The sequence below is a fragment of the Ursus americanus genome, chromosome 28 (genome assembly GCF_024610735.1).
Source record: "Ursus americanus isolate L20-20 chromosome 28, mUrsAme1.1.p, whole genome shotgun sequence".
NCBI classification, from domain to species: Eukaryota; Metazoa; Chordata; class Mammalia; order Carnivora; family Ursidae; genus Ursus; species Ursus americanus.
This window is the reverse complement of record NC_142154.1, coordinates 790,105-809,606: the sequence shown is the minus strand read 5'-3', so window position 1 is coordinate 809,606 and position 19,502 is coordinate 790,105. Positions and strand designations below refer to the sequence as shown.

At 54.3% G+C, this 19,502-nt stretch overlaps 1 protein-coding gene across 2 annotated transcripts in view; it reads left to right on the top strand.

Moving 5' to 3' along the window:
• The first annotated feature begins 18,660 nt into the window (after positions 1 to 18,660).
• Positions 18,661 to 19,502, top strand: part of RASGRF1 (Ras protein specific guanine nucleotide releasing factor 1) — a 95,558-nt gene continuing 94,716 nt past the window's right edge. For both annotated transcript variants that reach the window (XM_045804467.2, XM_087856575.1), the window contains exon 1: positions 18,661 to 18,951. In XM_045804467.2, the coding sequence (XP_045660423.2) occupies positions 18,676 to 18,951 (276 nt within the window). In that variant the 5' untranslated portion in view covers positions 18,661 to 18,675. The remainder of the gene's footprint in view (positions 18,952 to 19,502) is intronic.

Sequence of the window (19,502 nt, the reverse complement as noted above, 5' to 3'; positions counted from 1 at the left end):
AGAGGCTAGACGCCCAGTGCCTTCATCCACATGTGCGGCAGAAGGAGGCGTTTTAATAACGGCAGGACAGGCGGGGCATCCCCTCTCGCCACGCAGAAAGCAGGCCGCTGCTCACACCCGTGCTGCATGCCAGCATATTCCACCCAGACTCACGATGCTGTCACTCAGGAACATTCACGAGGCTGGGCCTTGTGCTCACGGCCACTCTGCAGAGCAGAGATTACTGTGTCCGTTTTAGGGGTGGGGAAACGGAGCCTGGACGGGATCCAAGCTCACGGTCCTGGCTGGGGTGAGCGCAGGAGTCGGCCGCCCCTGCCCAAGCTCTGCTCACAGCACACCCTGTCCCTACCTCAGTCAAGGGCAGTTCCCACCCCTGCCCCGGTTCTCTGCCTCCTTGGGTCCTAGCAGGCCCAGCGGCTGCCTGACCCCTTTGAGACCCAGGAAAGGCTGTGCTAAGTGTCCCAGGGGCCCCTGCACCCCCTCCTTTTGTCCATGCTGGCCCGGTCCCTGACTTGATGCCTACTTCCTAGTCTGGCCTTTTCCCTGATGAAACATCAGGGGTCTCGAACCCACAAGCTGGAGTCTGCCCAGGGCCCCTGCAGACCTCTGCACACCCATCACCAGCCTTCAGACCTCCAATGCCCCGTACCTCCACCGCTCTGCCCCTAGAATGGTCTCCAACATTGGGCATGACCTACTCCACCCTTTGGGCACAGGGGCTCTGGCAGCCCTTCTGTCCTGATTAAAGTCCAGGACTCCCGCTTTAGAATATCCTTCCTTTACTGAATATCCAGCCTGCAGGAGTAAAGGCGGGACTCATCACCCCGAGGGTGTGCTGCAAGAAACCATGCTCCCCAACACTGGTACAGGAAGGGTCACCCCACACTGCAGAGGGGACACTGAGGCCCAGAGAGGGAGGGAGCACAGGGTCTGCGGTCCATTTGTGATTAGTACCTGGGATGGTTTATGGGAGATGATGCTATAAAAATGTGGGGCTACAGCCGAGCTCACCTACATCTTTCACCACCAGAAAAAGGTACCCCTTCCTCAGACAGACCCAGCTCTTCACCAGGGCAAAAGCCTGGCAAGCAGACTAAGGGCTAGATTTCAGGTCCCACTTGCTCCTTCTGCCAAGCACATTTGTGCAGTGAAGCCCCTGAACAACCGTCCATGGTGGCCCTGCACATACAACACTGAAATTACGTGCCTAACTGTCTGCTTCTTCTACCAGTCATAGGGCTCTTAGAGAGTGGGAGTCCTGCTTTATTAATCTTTGTATCTCTCCCCAGCCTGGCAAAAAACCCGGCAACATAGGGGCTCACTGAAACTTGTTTGTTTGTTTGTTTTTAAAATGTTATTTATTTATTTGACAGAGAGAGAGACAGCCAGCGAGAGAGGGAACACAAGCAGGGGGAGTGGGAGAGGAAGAAGCAGGCTCACAGCGGAGGAGCCCGATGTGGGGCTCGATCCCAGAACGCTGGGATCACGCCCTGAGCCAAAGGCAGATGCTTAAGGACTGCGCCCCCCAGGCGCCCTTCACTGAAGCTTTTTGAATAAACAAATTCCTGAGTGCACGATTCACTCTTCCCACTTCACTACTTCCCTTGCATATATTCACTTCAGCGATCCTACCTATAAAGAACTTAACTTTCTTGAAGTTGTACCGACGGCCCTGTGCCTCAGTGTACCTGTCTGCAACCTGACAGCAGTAACTTCTGCTTGGTATCGTCCCCGCAGGAGAGCGGAGAAGGCTCTGCAAGCAGCAAAGTGTTCTTCCCTCCTTGCAGAAAGACCCACGCTCTTCCTGGGGTTTGTAGGTGAGATCCGCACGGTCCCCTGCGAGTCCGATGTCTGCGCTCCTCTCTCCCTGCGCACGCGCTGCTGGCTGGCTGGAGTTATTCTGGGCTTTTCCTCGGGTGTCACTGGTGACTTAGAACTCACCAGTGACAAGCTGGCAGATCCACTTACAGAATGCAGCCCCTGAAAACTACTAACGGTGCCATGAAGAGACAGGAGGCAGGAATCCGCGGTATTTGGTCTTCGGTTTAAGGCATAAATATCTGAGAATGAGCAATTCCTTGGAGTCAGCCTCGCAGACGGAACATTGAGTGCCTGGTTACACACAGAGCTCCCAAACACGAGAGGTCGGGGCGGCGCAGCAGCCGGGGGAGCGGGGCCCCGTGGGGGTGTGCCCAGGGGACCGGACTGGGCACCGCGACTTCCACTCACTCTGCTGGGACCAGAGCACCGTGCCAGGCGCTGCAGGGACCACCTCCCAGGTCCCCGGGAGCCAGCTGTGGTTTAGGACGCTGCAGACGCGGCCGGAGGACAAAGTTGCAGAACCCAAAAGGAGAGGAACCTCCCTCTCCTCTCCAGAGAGCCAGCCGGCCTCGGCGGTCTGCCCCAGGGCAACAAGGAGAGGCGTGGGTTTTCTCAAGTCTGGACTCCGGACACAAAGGGCTTGTCAGGCCCGGAAAGGGGGTCTGGGATGAGGGGCAGAGGCTCAGCACCCCACCCCACCCCAGAGACAGGGAGCAGGTATGGCGGGAGGTGTGCTGGTAACAGCTCGCCACCTGCTCTCAGCCGTGGGGTGGGTCCTGACTTGCAGCCTGGGCTGTTTCTGTGCTGTGAAGGTTTCAGGCACTGAGTAGGAAGTTGGGAAGGGAGGTGCCGGCAGCAGGCTCTCACAAGCCCATGCAGTGCCGCACACCAGCGACACGGAAGCACGCACCCCCTCCGGGCAGCACGTGGGGCTTAGGGGAGCGGGACCTCCCACTGCGGGGCCCGTGGGCACCAGGGACTGAGACCCAGGCTGCTGCAAACCGTGTCAGAGGCTGGCTCGGCGTGGAGACGGAAGAGCCGTCCTTCCCTGGAGCCAACCCCTGGGGCTCGAGCATAAGGCTGCGGTAGTGACCGTATGGGACAGAGAGCACAGGTCTGCTGACGTTCCTGGCCTTGCCGAACCGTCCTTGCTCCCCCTCGCGAGGGCTGCTCCAGGCAGTGACTCAACCACAGTGACTGGGAGCTCATACCCAGTTTTAATTTGATTGACAAAAGTAAAATACTGGTTGTTCTTAGACACGCCTGCTGGGATGCAAATTCACACCGCTGCAAAGAGTGGCCGACCCTTCTGATGTATGGGGGGCGGGGGGCTCACACCTGCAGGTTTCTCGGTCCAGGAGGGCAAACGACACGAGCATTCACATGCACCCCGTGGAACGTGGTGTGGACCATGGGAAGGAATGTGAGCATAGCACACATTTCCAGGGCACCGCATCGCAAAGAGCTTTCACATGCGAGAGCTGTTGCTGTCCTCAGGACCTCGCCAGTCTGACGCGAGCCCCATTTCACAGACATGGATGTGGAGGGTCAGCGAGGCCCAAGGCTGTTTGGTCTGTCTGTGCAGTACTGACAGACACTCTCCTGCGTATCTACTGTCTGCCACGTTCCGTGTTCTATCCCCTACAGGGGGACAGGCCCATCCGGGTTTGCCCAGAACTTTCCCAATTTTAGCACCAAAAGTCCTGTGTCCTGTGAGCCCCTCTATCTTGGGCAAACAGGAACAGGTGGCCACCCTAATCCCTCCTCCTACTATGGCTGCACAAAGTGCTAAGGAACTCAGAGGAGGAGAGGAAGTACTCTTGGTCTGGGCAGTTGAAATCAGGGAAGGAATCCTGGAGGAAGCTTCCACTGGCTAGGCATCTAAGGCCGAGTTTGAATATATGGGGAGTTCGGGGAGTGTACAAGGGGGGGTTGGGGGTGAGAAGCACTTTTCAGACAATAAAACTGATGTAAACACAGAGGGGGACTGTAAGTCCATCGTGGGGCTGGGCAGGTGCAGCTAGGCCCAGGACCTCAGGGAAAAGGAGGTGCCCCCTCGCCTGTGTTCTCAGGAGGACATCAGGAGCTGGAGAATGCCTCGAGAGGAAAGAACAGGGTCACAGAGACTGCTGGTCCCTCGCCAGCATCTGTCCTCACCTTTTCCCTTGGTGGTGGAAGCCTGCTTTTGACAGCAATATCTCCAACTAAAAGAAAATATTTCTAACTTCCCTTGCACGATGGCCAAGAAAATATAAATATAGGTTGCTTTGGTGTATTTCAAGGATCAGCCTCCTTAAATAAGATCAGACAGTTGAAGAATGCTTCTTTGCTTCTTCCTATTTTTCTTCCTGCTTGGAATGTGAATGTGATGGCTGGAGTGCCAGCAGCCACCTTGTGACCTTGAAGATGCACGCAACACGCTCATGAAGCTGGAGCAGACAGAAAAAGGCTGGGTCCTGCATGACTGTGAGCCATCACAACCACCCTGGACCAGCTGCTTCCAGACTTCCTTTACCTGGGAAAATAAACCCTTATGGGGGCACCTGGGTGGCTCCATTGGTTAAGTGGCTGCCTTCGGCTCAGGTCATGATCTCAGGGTCCTGGGATCGAGTCCCACATTGGGCTTCCTATTCCGCGGCGGGATGCTGTTTCTTCCTCTCCTTCTGCCTGCTGCTCCCCCTGCTTGTGCACCTGGTCTCGCTCTCTTTCTCTCTCAAATAAATAAAACCTTTTTTAAAAAATCATTTGCAACCTGAAAGTCTATTCCCAGCCAAGTTATCAACCGAGGAATGGCAGATTAGAGGCACTTTCAGACACCCCAAACCTCAAATTGCCTGTACACAGTTTTTTTGGGTATCAAATGTAAAACAAGAAGAAGTGGGATGCAGGAGTGGGGCACAAGGGGTACCACCAACTTTTTACTCAGCGTACATTCATTATATCACTAGATATAAAGAACAGCTTTGAAACCCATAATAAAAAAGGAACATGGACTTTTTAATACATTACAGAACAAATGTTAACACCCTGGACAGCAGCAACATAATCTCTCCGTATCTGTAGTCGGTAATAAGAACATGTTCTAAGTTTCAATTCATAACATAAAATTCTCACCCGTTTTTTAAAGCCTAAAGGCATAAACAATAGATTTAGAATCAACTATGATGGGCCCTAGCCCGTTTTTTCTCGTACATACACATTTTTAACTTTTTATCCTGAAATAATGATAGGCTCACAGGAAGTTGCAAAAACAGTATAGAAAGTCCTGGTTTGCCCTTCACCCAGTGTCCCCCGAAGGTCACATCCCGCAGGTCTCACAACCAGGAACTCGACCTCTGCACGGTGTGCGAGTAGCTCTCTGCCCTCGGCTCCCGACTGCAGAGCTGTGTGACCGCCTATCATCAAGATACAGACGCGTGTCACCCCCGCAGACCTCCCTCGTGCTTCCCGCCCACACGCAAACCTGGCCACGCTCTCTGTCTGCCACCTGCCGCATTCTGTCCTCTTGAGCGTGCTCCGTGGTGCTCTCCGATGGAATCGTGGGGGATGCGACTCTGACACGAGCTGCTGTCATTCAGCGGAGTGCCCTCGAAGTTCCTCCTGGTTTTCTGGTGAATCAGAACCTTGCTGCTTCTCACGGCCGCGCAGAATTCCATGGTGGGAACACATCACCGTTAGTGTGGTCACTGTCGCCGAGGGACATTCTGGTCGTTTCCTGCTCGGGGCGATTGCTCTAACGCTCCTACAAGCATTTCTGGGCCGAGGCTTATGTGGACTTGAGTTTTCCCTTCTCCGGGATCAATGCCCAGAAGTGTGGTTTCTGGGTCGTGCTGTGAGCATATACATAATTTTGTAAGAAACCGCCAAAGTCTCTTCCAGGGTATCTGCACCCCGTTCCTCGTGCCCGCCGGCAATGCGGGAGAGATCCTGTCTTTCCCCATCCCCGCCACCATTTGGTATTGTCACTCTTTGTGACTTTAACCGTTCTGGTGGGTGTGGGATGATCGCTCACGGTGGTAACTTGCGCTGCCCCCACTAGCCATGCCGCGTACCTTGTCAGGTGCTTCTCGGCCATCCACGCGCCATCCACGCCCCCTCTTCAGCGCATTGTCCCCTCACGGTCTTTGTCCATTTTCCGGTTGTGTTGTTTGTTGCTTGACTACTAAGTGCTGAGAGGTTTTTTTCACAATATTCTAGATGTGAATCATTTGTCAGATACGTGATTGGCAAACATTTTCTCCCCGTTTGGAACGTGTCCTTTTCATGTTTGACTTCGATGCTGTCCAAAGTATTGATTTTTCTTTCACAGAGCACCCTTTTGTTGTCAAATCGGAGAACGCTTCACCAAGCCCAGTGTCCTGCTTTCTCCTGAAAGTTTAATGGTTTTACGTTTGTACCTATGATCCATTTTTTGAGTTAATCTTTTTTTGTACACGACGTGAGTTTTAAACTGAAGTCTGTACTTTTGCCTGCGGGGACCGATTGCCCAGCACCTTTGCCAAAAGACTTACCTTCTGCTGCTGCGCTGCTTTTGTACTTTTCGCAAAAATCAGTGGACTGAACTTGCGTAAGTCCATTTCTGGATTCTTCTGTTCCGCGAGTCTATGTGACCCTCCCTCCACCAACATCACACAGCTGTATCACGTCTTAAAATGGACCCACTTTCTTCTTCTTTGTAACACTGTTTCAGGTATTCTAGGTCCTTGACTTGTCTATATAAATTTTAGAGTTATCTTGTCTGCACTGCAGAAAGTCTTGCTGGAACGTTGATAGGGATTGCATTTCAGCTGTCAGTCGGGGAGAGGACTGGCGTCTCAACATTAATGAACATTCCAGGCCACGAGCACTGTGGCCGCTATTTCGATATTCTTAGATTTCTATCAGCAGCCTCTGCAGTTTTAAGTACACAGGTCCTACACGGATCTTGTTAGACTTGTAACGAACTGACATTTATAGCTAATTTTCTAGGCTTACGGGCTTACAGTTCATTTTATGTGTCACCGTGCCTGGGCTGAGGGATGCCCAGAAAGCAGGTAAAGCATTATTCCTGGGTGTGTCTGTGATGGGGGTTTCTGGAAAAGATAAGCATTCAAATCAGTGGACCGAGTGAAGATGATTACGCTGACCAGTGGGGGTGGGGCAGCCTCCGACCCACGGAGGGCCTAACTAGAACTCGAAGGTGGGGGAAGGGTTCTCGGGCCTTCGGATGCAGAGCAGGACTCATACCACCCCCTCCCCGGTTCTCCAGACTAATACACTATTCTCTCTCTCTCTAGCAGTTGTAAATGGTATTGTATTTTCAATTTTGTTTTTCATCTATTTAATGTTACTTTATAGAAATATAACCCATTTTTAGAGGTTGGTCTTGGATCCTGCAACCTTTACGAACTCACTTCTTACTTCTAGAGTTGTTTTTTCTTTGCAGGTTCCTTAGGATCTTCTGTGCGGACCATCGCGTTGTCCGCACACAGCTACAGTTCTGTGCCTTTCTTGCTGAGCTGTTTGACTCTTATTGCCTTTCCTGGCCTTTTTGAGCTCTCGAGAACTTCCAGTACCGTGTTGACTTGCTAAGAATTAACATCAGTGCGACACAATCTGTCCCAGAAAATAAGAGAGGACACTTTGTAAGACCAATATCACCCTGATAACAAAGCAGACAAATACAAGTCAGAACAGGAAAGCTACAGGCCCTTCTCCTTCATGAATATAGACACAAAAGTCCTTAATAAAACATTAACAACTAGAAACCAGCAATCTGTAGAGAATGACACACCAGGACCGAATGGGGTTTCCCCCAGGGACACAGGTTGGTTCAGTAGGTAAAAGCCCATCCACGGTCTTGGCAATCCACCGTGTTGATAATGCACCCTATTAACAGACGAAGGAGAAAAATCCCATTTTATTATCAACCGATATGGGAAAATATTTGAAGAAATTCTCAACACTTTGGCTCTGCATGACAAAATCTCTCTGAAAAACAGGAATAAAGAGGAACTTCCTCAACCGGATAAAAAACATCCATAAAAAAAAAAAAAAACAACCCACAGCTAATATTAGACTTTAACAGTGAAAGCCTGAATGCTTTCCCCCTGAGATCGGGAACATGGCGAGAACAAGTACTCTCACCACTATTATTCAAGCTACTGTATATTTTTAAGTATTTTTCCCCATTGTATAATCCCTGGGCTGGAAGACAGAGAGAATTCAGAGGCGATCAGGAGAGTCAGAAGGTGGGGTGGGTCCCCGAGAAGGTGGACATGCGCCCCCCACACTCCTGGACGGAGCGCCATGAAAGAGGACACGGCAGAAACCTTGGATCTGTTTGCGGGAAAGACTGCAGCCCAGGGAGCGCTGCGCCTCTTCTCCAGGTGGAGTCTGGGGAGATGGCATCTCTCCCGGAGTCTGTACCCCAGCCAGCGTGGGGCTAGGGCGGCAGCACAGAGCTGACTCTGCAGGGTGTCTAGGCAACCACCCAAGGACGCTTGGAGGTTCTCCACTCCCCCCGAAGCAAAGCAGGGGAGGGGTAAGCCAGACAAATGTCTCTTGCCCGAGTGGGTACAGAGCTGCTGGGAGAAAGCAGGATCGGAAAAGCCCTGCTGACCACATGTACTGGGGACCACGGTCCAAACAGGACAAAGAGCGTGTCCGTGGATGCTCAGGGTGTCACTGTCGGTGACGACATAGCACAGGCCTCCCACCCGTGGGCGCCTGGTCTTCTACGGCCCGCCACCGCCCAGCAATTACACACAGCACTACAGAAAAGGAACTGGGACTCCATGAATTGAAAACCACAACCAGCTGGACTTACTGCCTGCCTCCCATCAGAATCAGGCTCAAACCGGAAATGAAGTTCCGTTCTGGGAAGACACCTGCTTGCCGTGAGCGTGTGCGTGAGCTGAGTCTGGACAGCTGCGCTCGCGTGAATACGGATCTGCCCTCATCACGTGGCAACCCGATGGAGAAAGACCAAGAAGGAAACCTAGAAAGCTCGGTTTTGAGATGTCAGAATCCTCCGATCCACTTAGGTGGCCCTGGGGTCGGGGAAGAGGAGGGAAGGGTAAACGCGCGGGCTGAAGGAAAGATGACAGCAGGAGGACCCCCACATTCCGAGCATCACGGGAACCCCTGCCATTCAGGAGCAGACCCCAGGCGCCCACAGAGCTGGGAGGACAGTGTTGGTCCCTCGAGGAGCACAAGGTGCCCCTCTTCCTGCCCTTCCACATTCAGCACCCCGAAATGTGGGATCCAGTCCCTCCCTTAGAGGAGAAAGCCCACGCTTGCACTTACGGGGCCGGGCACCAGAATCCTTAGCAGCAAACATCAAGAGGATTCAGAGGGTTTGAACAGCAGACACAAAAACCTCTTGTCTCTTGCCTGGAACTATGACTCACTGAATATCCGGTTAAGAACCGGAGGGCCCAGGTCACAGACAAATGTCCACTCACCCCAGCAAATAAGAGTACCCTGGCCGATTCAACCTGCTTCCCTGACAGACAGCGGGTGGCAGCCAGTGACCCGGAACGAAAGACAGGTGCCCGCGAAGCTCAGCGCTTGCTGCTGCCCCGCTCTGGCTCTGCCCTCGGGTTCCTGCACACCATGGCCCCTCAGTAGGCTGTCATGTCTGCCACCAAATGGTAGACAGAGCAACCCACTGCCAGGCTCTGAAGTCCCTCCCCAGGAGTCAAGGGCATTTTCCCCACAGTATGCCACAGAGACCAGGTGCGGCCACCGGCACCGCCACCAGGCCCTGTGGACACCGTGAGGTCGCTGTGCGCGGACACGTGAGCCGTTCTGAGTTTCTCCCCCTTCCCGGGCCTCCGTCCCTTCACTGTGAATGGGCTCAGCAGGGGAGGGGCTCCTAGATCAGCCACATCAATACTTGATGTCTCCAGATGGAGCCACGCGGCAAACCCAGAAGGCAGAGCCGTTCTGCTCACTTGCTTTCAGCTCTACTAACGAAGGTTCTTCTGGATGCAAGTGCCAGAAAATCCAACTGGTTTAGACAAAAAAAAAGGGGGAGGGTGAGTCTGCTGGCTAATTTAACTGAAGAGCAGATTCAGGTCCAGCTGGATCCACGCAGCTAAACAACACCATCTAGACCCAGTCTCTTTCCTTCCATCCACCATCGCTGCTTTTCTCACGTGGGCTTCAATGTCACTCATGGTGGCAAGATGGCTGCCGCTGCGCCAGGGCTCACATCACGTGGTGTCAGCCTCCCCCATCTGGTTTGGGTCACATGACCATCTCTGGTCCATTCACGACGGCCAGAGGGATGGAGTGTTCTGACTGGTCAGGCCTGGAGCTAGGGGTGGCGTCGCTCTTCCTCCGAACTGTGTGGACTGAGACAAGGAGAGGAGCAGGAGATGCGTGATAGGTGGGGGGAAGGCATCCCTTCGTCCATTCCCTCGGCCCTTGCTCAGCACTAGGATGAAGCTCTGACCTAGACCTGCCATCTCAGTCTTCTAAAGCCCCGCAGTGAGTGCTGCTTGCTCTGGAGGTGCCCGCGGCAGAGTGGCCCGGATGCTGAGCCCTGCGTCCCCGCTTGCAAAGAGGGCGAGAGTTGCCAGCGAGCAGTCCCCACGAGCAGCTGGTGAAGACCCAGCTGCCTGCCTGCCCACCGCGTCAGCCCCAAAGCAAGGCCAGAGAAGGTGAGGGTCCATGGGGTGGATGGAAAGCAGCGTCAGAGAGAGAGAATACTCAACACCAGTTTGAGCCCCTCTGCAGGTCAGGTGCCTGGGCCCAGCAGCTTCACCCCTGAGCCCTGGCACCTTTGGCTCTGGCTGGGGAAGCATCACCACTGTGGGACTCCAAAAGGGTGCAAAGGCCTTCCCTGGGCCCCCCCCCCCCCGGTCACCCCAGACCCCGGAGCCTGAGCTCCCTGAGCAGGGGTGCTCTCAGCAGGGGACCGGCGTCACGTGGGTCCGGGGCTCAGATGCTGCTAGACCACCTGCACCTGTTCCTCCCTATCCAGCTGCCACCTTCCCCACCTGGCTCTGCGCCCCAGAAGCTGGCCTTTAGGGACCTCACTGGCAGGCTCCCAGCCCTCCGCCTCCCAGCTCAGTTTAGCCAATAGGAAGTAAGGCAGGAGATGCAGCGGGAGGGAGAAATTGGGGTGCTGATTCCGCCAGTTCTCAGTAGGCCCCATCACGGTGGGCGGTGTGTGTCCCTGTACTGAAGGTTGCAGCTCCTGTCCCCTGGCCCTTCTCTGGCTCTAGTCCCTGCCCCTCCCGGCCAGTGTAGAAACAGCGCCCCACTGTTCCTGGCCCCGGGATGCTGCTCCACTCTTGTGGCTTCCCTACACCCTGGCACAACTTTGTATACGGTCCTCTTATCAGACTCCCCTGTTACCCAGAATGTGCCATCTGCTTCCTGCCAGCATCCTGTCTGAGGAGAAGGAGCCTGGTGAGGTCCAGGCTGCACCCTGAGCCCCAGAGAATCACGGCCCTGGACATTCTTGGAGGAGCAGAGAGCAGGCTACGGTACCTGGACGGGGGCTGCAGGGGGGAGGACAGCGAGCCGCTCAGGGGCCAGCGTTTGGCTGAATGGAAAGCAGGCTCAACATCGGGCCCTCACCAGAACCCGCCGTGCTGGCTCCCTGACCTTGGACTTCCAGCCTCCACAGCCCTGAGGAATAAACGTTTGGTAGCTGGTCAGCAACACCCAGTTGCGGTAAGAACAGCCTGAAGCCGGTAAAGCAATCCCGGGCCGTTAGATGAGCGAGAACGAAACCACGACCGAATTTGAGCCGCCCCCTTTAGGATTCGTCTGTTAGAGACTCCAGTCTACACCAGCTATGACCCCGAAGATGACCTGGGGGCTCATTCTCAGGGCACTGGGGCTCCTTCCTGACGTGTTCAAGGAACCGTGCAAAGTTATAAGGTTCAGAGGCCGCGGGCATGCTGAGAAGTTGTTTGTTAAGTAACTACCCACTTTGGGCACCTCAATCTTAAGAAAAAATTCCTTCATTGATTTTCTTTTTTGACTGAAAACAGCACATTGGCCTAATGATAATAGATTTATCTTAAAATCCCTCTGAATCCATTTTCCTAAAAGCCTCTCTCATTTTATACGGCACGACAAGCCGAGACCAAAGAATCAATAGAGGCCCCGGAGTTATTCCTCACCTCGCAACTCAGTCAGGTCTCTCCTCCAGAACATTCTGGAACTCTCTGTAACGGTGCCATGATGGGGGGGGGTGAGCTCTGCAAACAGCTGAAGATTTGCCTTCTCTTTAAAACACCAGAAATTTTTGACTGTGAGCATCTCTCAAAAGTCTGTACATGTCCCTGTCCTATTTGTTCACTACAGTAACTTTTCATTACAAAAAGTAACAAATAAGGATGGGGGAAAAAAAGAAAAATATTGAATTAGAATGAGACGCAGAGCACATATGCCTACTTCCCCTCCCACTCCCCTAAAATGACTCAAAAGATCAGATTAGCTGGGCTTGATTCCAGTGAAGGGGGTGGCAAATCTTTGACTTATTTTTCATATTCTTGCCTGTTTATAAGGCAATTCTAGCCCCACGTAAGTAACAAAACTTGATCCAAAGAAAAGATAGTGGAGAGGCCAGAATGGCAAGCTGAGACCCCGGAGACCTGAATTCTGCTTCTAGCTAGCCTTGAACTTCCTGTGTGACTTTGAGCATGCCGCTTCCCAATCGAAAGATGAGGAGGTTGGACTGACTTGTTCCCCCATTTCCTACCAGCTCTGCATCTGTTAGGGTCCAGGAAACAGAGAGAACATTCAAATTGGATCATTTGAGAGACAAGTATAATAAAGGGACTGTTTCCAAATGTCTGGGCCGGGAGTAGGGAAGCCACCAGAGACAACGCTCTTGTAGGGAGCAAATACCACCCCTAGTCCTGAGGAGCAAGGGAGGGAGTCCGGCCACTGGGACCTAGAGACCGAGCCGGGCAGGAGGGAGGTGTGAGCCCCTCACTCTCTCTCCCTCCGGGACAACGTGTCTCTTGGGACAAACCCAGCCAGAAGCTCTTGATGGGGCTGGGACCAGGGACGGCTCCCACCCCACCCCAGGGCATGGAGCTGGCTGGAGCAGAGCAGAGCGGGGCCAGGGGGTGCGCGGCGCAGACTCGTACACGGGTGGCTGGGCTGTTGTGCTCTGTGTTCTGCTCAGGGAGGACAGACATCTGGCTCCCTCTCCTGTGAACTTTCCCTTCCTAATCCTTACTGGGCCAGGAAGCCTAATAACCAGGTCTCTTAGAACGTGAAGGGCAGCGTGCATGCCGAGGGACGGACAGGGCCTCAGCATGAGCCTGCGAAGTCAGAGCGTTGCAGCAGGTGCCCCTGGGTTTCCTTCTGGTACTCAGAGGCCCTTCACGTTTGCTGCCAGCTCTGCTGCTCCTGGGCTTTAGCGAGTCCCGGGGGACTGGACTGCACGGGGACACTGGACTGAGAAGATCGGCTTCTCCGGCCCTGATGCTCACAACCAGACAGGTCTCAGCTTCCCCGAACGCGAACCGGAATGAGAGATTTGTCGCTGGGAAATACGACTTCGCGAGCTGAGCTGCTGGACATCACCACGCTGAGTATGTGCCCTCTTTCCCGGGACCCGTGGAACAGTCACAAAACTGACCACGTACAGGGCACGAGAAAAACAGCAATGCATTTCAAACGTAGGAAGAGTACAGACCACGTATGATATAATTATAGCTTATATTTAATATATTTAAATATATGTTATGTATTTTATACAGCATATATATTTTCTATATAATACATAGAAAAATTTTTTTTCTATATAATTATACAGCAATCCCATTGAATTTGGAAAAACTCTGCACTTAAAAGAAAGGGCATAGTCTTAAATACCAACCAGAAATAGTAAAGATGAATAAATTACGCATTCAAGAAGTTGAAGGAAACAACAAACAAATCTAAAGACACAGGTGTATACATTAATGAACTACAAAAAGAGAGGTAACAAATGAATTTGAAGTCTTAACAAGAAGAATAATAAAATTAAAATCTTTGCAAGGAAAGACATAATTTAAAACAAAATCAGTACTTAAGAAAGGAAAAACACAGATGGAGAAAATCAGAAAACTTGTAAGTAAATGTTCGGTCTATATAATAAATTGGAAAATGTATTAAATGATCTTGGACATTATAAATCACCAGGATTGACTCAAGAAGAGATGAATAATTGGGGCACGTGGGTGGCTCAGTCGTTAAGCGTCTGCCTTCGGCCCAGGGCCTGATCCCAGGGTCCTGGGATCGACCCCACATCAGGCTCCTCCGCTGGGAGCCTGCTTCTTCCTCTCCCACTCCCCCTGCTTGTGTTCCCTCTCTAGCTGGCTGTCTCTCTCTGTCAAATAAATAAATAAAATCTTAAAAAAAATAGATATTAAAGCAGTAAGAAATAAAACCATGTGTCACTGGTAGAAGACAGACAGACGAAACAGCAGGACAGAAAGTAGCATCTGAAATGGTCCCAAGTCTAGTTAAGAATTTGGTCCATGATGAAGATGCTACCTCACATCAGGGGTAGAATTTGGATTATTCGAACAAGTGGTTTGGGGACAACTTACCAGACATTTGGGAAAGTAGGAAAAATTAATAATGAACCAGATTCCAGCCTCACTCTCAAAAATAAACTCCAAATTAAAGTTATGCATGGAAAAAATGAAATATAAAAACAGAGAAGAAAGTATGGGCAAATCTGTTTCAGTCTTGAAGGAGCTGGGTGGGACACAGACCCCGGGAGGGGGTGTGCAGGGAGAGAGCAAAGTCAGAAACTGTAAGGAAAAAGATTTGCTACAGTTCAAATCGTGAAAGTTCTTACAACCCCTACAAAGACATTCATGGTATTTAGGCATAGTGGACACAGGCAGGACTAAAGACAGGCGACACACTGTGGAAATTGTTCGCAACGTGCGTGACGGCAATGGCAGCTATCCTCATAGATGAAGCCCGGTGACAAATCGACAAGAAAAATATTAACACGTCTGAAAAAAGGTGTTAGCAAGAAACTCACAAAAGTAGGAATGCAAATGATCATAAACATTGTAAAAAAGTCTGACCTCTCCAGCAATAAAAGAAGTACAAATTAATACAAGAAGGGGATCATTTTGCCCTTTCCAAACGGGCGACTCTCAAGGGAGGAGACTCTCGATATCTGGGAGTGACAGGGGGTGACGTGCCACCTCGACCCCCGGGACAGCCAGGCACAGAGCAAAAGGCGTCTCTGGAACTGCAGTGTAGTAAGTACCCATGTTTCACACACACTCCTTAGCCTGGAAATGCGCTTTCAGGGGTTCAGCCCAGGGGAGGGAAGTGTATACACCAAGATGTTAAGTGCAGTGTCATTCCCAAAAACTATGAATCGGAAACAACTTAAATGCCCAACCATGAAAAATCTGTTCATCAAATTTGCGGTAATATGAAGACATGGACCCACACACCGCCAAGTGAAAGGAGCCAGAGCGAGATATATATACAGAGAGAGAGAGAAGAAGTTATGCTTTTATTTTCTATATTATGTTAATTTCTACAAAGAGCCTTATTACACTTACCACCAGAGAGAATAATACGGCTACTTCCATTGGCTGGGCACTGGCAGCGCAAACCCCTGGTGTCTGCGCGCAGAGGGGTGGGGCGGGGGGTGGCCAACGGAGCTGACCCGCGGAGCCCAGCGCTGGAGCAGGAAACCCTCCCGGGCAAACCTCCATTTCCAAAAATGCTGCTGACTCCACATACTTAATTCTTCATTTTTTTAGGTGATGTGAACAATACATATTTTTTTTAATATCGTGCCAAAGGAGCAAATTTCTCTGAATGTGACACCTGTCTCCCCCCCCCCCCCGCAACAGCACACGGAGGCCTCCCGTGTACACACCACACCGCTCAGAAGCTCCCGCACACAGCAGGTGACACACACCTGCCCCCAGAGGTCCTCCCTAAAGGCCAGTCAGACCCACAGACCGCCCGTCTCAACCAACGCCCAAGCTGAGTTGGCGCAAAGCCCACAGGAACCCCCTGCGAGGACTTGGCAGGATTTTCTAGCCATTTCTAAAGGCCGAGATCAGACCCACCAAAATACTCCTTAATTCTCCTTCCATTTCCTTATCTACAGACACCTGTTCCCCAAACTGGGGGCAAGACGGTTTTCCTCCCGCTACACTAAGCGCCCCGTGGAAAAGGCGCCCTTGTGCTGGCCTAAGCGCCACAGAGCAGGGACTGTTTTATTTATCACTCTGTCCCCAGTGGCCCAGCCCAAGGCCTGGCACAGACTAGGGGCCCAGCGAGCACTGGTGGGGCGGGTGTGTGTGAATGAACACATCCCATCTCCTCCCACCTCCCGGGTGCTCTAAACCCTCCGAGGCCAGGAAGCTTGTGCAAAGTTACCCTCGGACCTGCCAGCAGGGAGAATCACACCCTGTGGAGACCCCGGCGATCCGCCGGCCTGTGACAGAATCACGGGTTCTGCCCCATCCTAGTGGTTCCCCACCTTTGCTGCGCACAAAATCACCCACGAAAATATATAGCCCACTCACGGCCTGTCGTGGGTGCTTGTCAAACATCCCCAGGGGATTCCGGGTGCAGTCCCGGTTCAACACTCAGGTACCATGGGTCTCTCTGTCCCAGCGGCTGCCAAGCAGCCTCTGCCTGGCCTATGGCCCCCCGGGATCCTGCCCTCCTTTAGGATAAAAGCCATCCCCCATCCCCCACCCCCCTACCTCCCTCCCCCGCAACCCAGGGACCCCCCACTCAGCTGTACACAGATCCTGGAGACTACCCAGTTCAAACCCCACCTCCGCCACTTCCCGGCAAGCCCCTGAACCCCTCCGTGCCTCATTTCCCCCACCTGCACAGTGGAGCTGGTGGGGGTGGGGCTCGCCAACCGCACGGGGTTGTACAGGGGTGGAATGACTTCACTGACCTAGAGCACTCTCGAGACAGCCCCTGCCCCAGGCGTTCGCGGCCTCTGTACCCGGCTGCCTAATAGAGGAGTTTCCATGAAGACCCTCACTCTGGAAACTCAGCTTCCATAAGGAGGGCAAAAGAGAAGTCAAGGTGGTCACAGTGCAGGGTCGCCCTGGGGACAACCCAGGCTGAATGGAGAGGCTTAGCCATCTTCCCACTTCGTTTTCATTATTCACGAAGGAAAATCAGCCTCACCGGTTCCTTACATTGAGACCCCCGAGCCCAGAGCCTGGGCTCTGAGAGGGCAGGTTAAGGGTAACACAGCCCCTCCCCAGCGCGCTCCCCAGCACAGCAACGCGGGCCTGCGCCATTGTGCCCAGCCCTGGGGCAGCCCTCACTCCTCCGCCACCGCGGCGTCTCCGTGGATTGCGCGGGCCTACCCACGACTACCTGATTCCCTTTCCTTGCGCCAGCCCAGGGGTGTGTGTGTGTGTGTGTGTGTGTGTGTGTGTGTGTGTGTGTGTGTGTGTGAGAGAGAGAGAGAGAGAGAGAGAGAGAGAGAGAGAGAGAGAGAGCGCGTGTGTGTGTGAGAGCGCGCGCGCGCCGGGGGAGGGGTGCACGCAGGTTCGCCGCTGAAAGATGGTGTCCTTCCTTCCTTCCTCTCCCGGGCTGCGCGGCCGCCCTTCGCCGCCGCAGACCCGCCGGGCCAGGCCGGGCGCCACGCGGGTCCGAGGGGGGTCGCTGCCTTCTGCGGCAGACGGCTGTGCGCGCTCCCCGCCCCAGCGCCCGGCGCGCCCGGAGGCCCGCGCGCCCTCCCGGTGCAGCATGCGGGCGCTGTGACGTTCTCGGATAAATGCCGTGTAACTGTGTAGGCGAACGGGAGCTAAAAATAAGAACGGAAAATCTATCATTAAGGTATCATTGCGCCAGAGCAGCTATTTGAAGGCTCCCATGGTCCCTGGCGCCTGCGTTTGAAGCCCGCCTTTAGGCTTTGGGGGGTATTTCCAGAAAACTCCCGGCAGCGGCTCGCCAGCCAGACCTCAGGGCGCAGGGGGTGGCGCCAGTAATTATGGCAACACTCAAAATAAAATAAAATGAAATGAAATGAGCGCTCGCCTAACCCCTCCGCCATCTCACCCCTGTGCTCTCCTCAGGTCGCTGGGGAAGCCACCGAGAGTGCGGCTGGACGCTGAAATGAATGTGGCCTGGCCGATAACGCAAAGAATAGGACCGAAAGCTCTTTCGAATCTATTTCGCCAACCACCCTCCACCATCCACCTCGGATGAGAAAAATAAAGTACCGGAGGGAGCCTTTGGAAGAGAAAATGCAACTGGGACTTAACCCCAGATCTACAGTGCGCTGCGGTGGGGCGCAAAGACGCAAACTCCCAGGATGGCGAGCGTCCGGGGTGCCATGGGGTTAAACGAATATTGATCTGATTTGGTTTTTAACACCCGAAGGGGAGCAGGGGAGACCAAGGGAGAGGGGCAGGATTTGTGTTTGTGCTTGCGCGTGTGTGTGCGTCCGGGGAGGGGGAGGTGGCGCCAAGGTGCAGGCTGCGCGCCGCTCTGCGCCGCGGCGGGCTGCGTGCGTGTCTCTGTCCGCGCTGCTGAAACCGGCTCTTCGAGGGATCCGCGTCACATGACTCCGCCTGCCCCTCGCCCGCGCTCAGCTCGCCAGTCCCTCAGTTTGCCCCGCGCCGGGGGACGGTCGGACGGCATCTCCGGGGCCCCGGGGCGCTGAGGAGAGGAGAAGAGGTTCCGGCGGGGAATGGTACATCTCGCTTCCAGAAGCCGCGGCTCGGCGCCAGATCCCGGAGTGTAGCTATTTGGGGGGAGGGGAGAGCGACCAGGAGCGAGCGAGCGAGCGCCAGAGAGAGGCAGCGCGCCGCGCGCACGGACAGGGGGCTGCCGGGGGCCGCGCGGAAAAGATGTAAGCGCGTGGGGTCTAGCTGGCCTCCGAGCACCATGCAGAAGGGGATCCGGCTGAACGATGGCCACGTCGCGTCCCTGGGACTGCTGGCGCGCAAGGACGGCACGCGCAAAGGCTACCTGAGCAAACGGAGTTCGGACAACACAAAATGGCAAACCAAGTGGTTCGCGCTGCTGCAGAACCTGCTCTTCTACTTCGAGAGCGACTCGAGCTCGCGGCCCTCGGGGCTCTACCTGCTGGAGGGCTGCGTCTGCGACCGCGCGCCCTCCCCCAAGCCTGCGCTCTCGGCCAAGGAGCCGCTGGAGAAACAGGTGAGGCCAGCGCCGCGTCTGACCTCCCAGCGCCCCGGCCGCGGCCCTCGGCAACGCGGGCCTTCCGCCGGCCGATGGTGGTCGAACTTTGGTCCCTCCACTCTCGGCTCCCTCGGCGCGAGAGGAGGCTTGGCTCAAGCGGGCGGGTGACCCCGCGGCGGGCAGAGGGGGCAGGGACTGCGGGCAGGGAGTAGGCGCGGGCTGCGGCTGCCCTTCACCCGGCGAGCTCCGTGGGAGGCGGGGACGCAGGGGCCGAGACGCGGAGGCGCTGAGAGCGACGGGGTGCGGGAGGAGATGGGAGTCCAGAGGACCAGACAGACGAGGAATGTGGACCCACATCCATCCAAAATTGGTGCTTCCCACTCCCACGCCCGCTCCGCGACCCGCTCGGCCTCAGACAGCCGCGACCGTCTGCCCCCGGCCCGGGCGGGGCGAGACAGACCGTCTGAGCGCCGGGCCCCCTGCCCCACCGCCGCTGGGAGTGAAGGAGAGACTGCGCTGGCTCGGCCAAGTTGGGGGTGCGGGGCCGCAGGGGTCGGCTGGGTGCCATG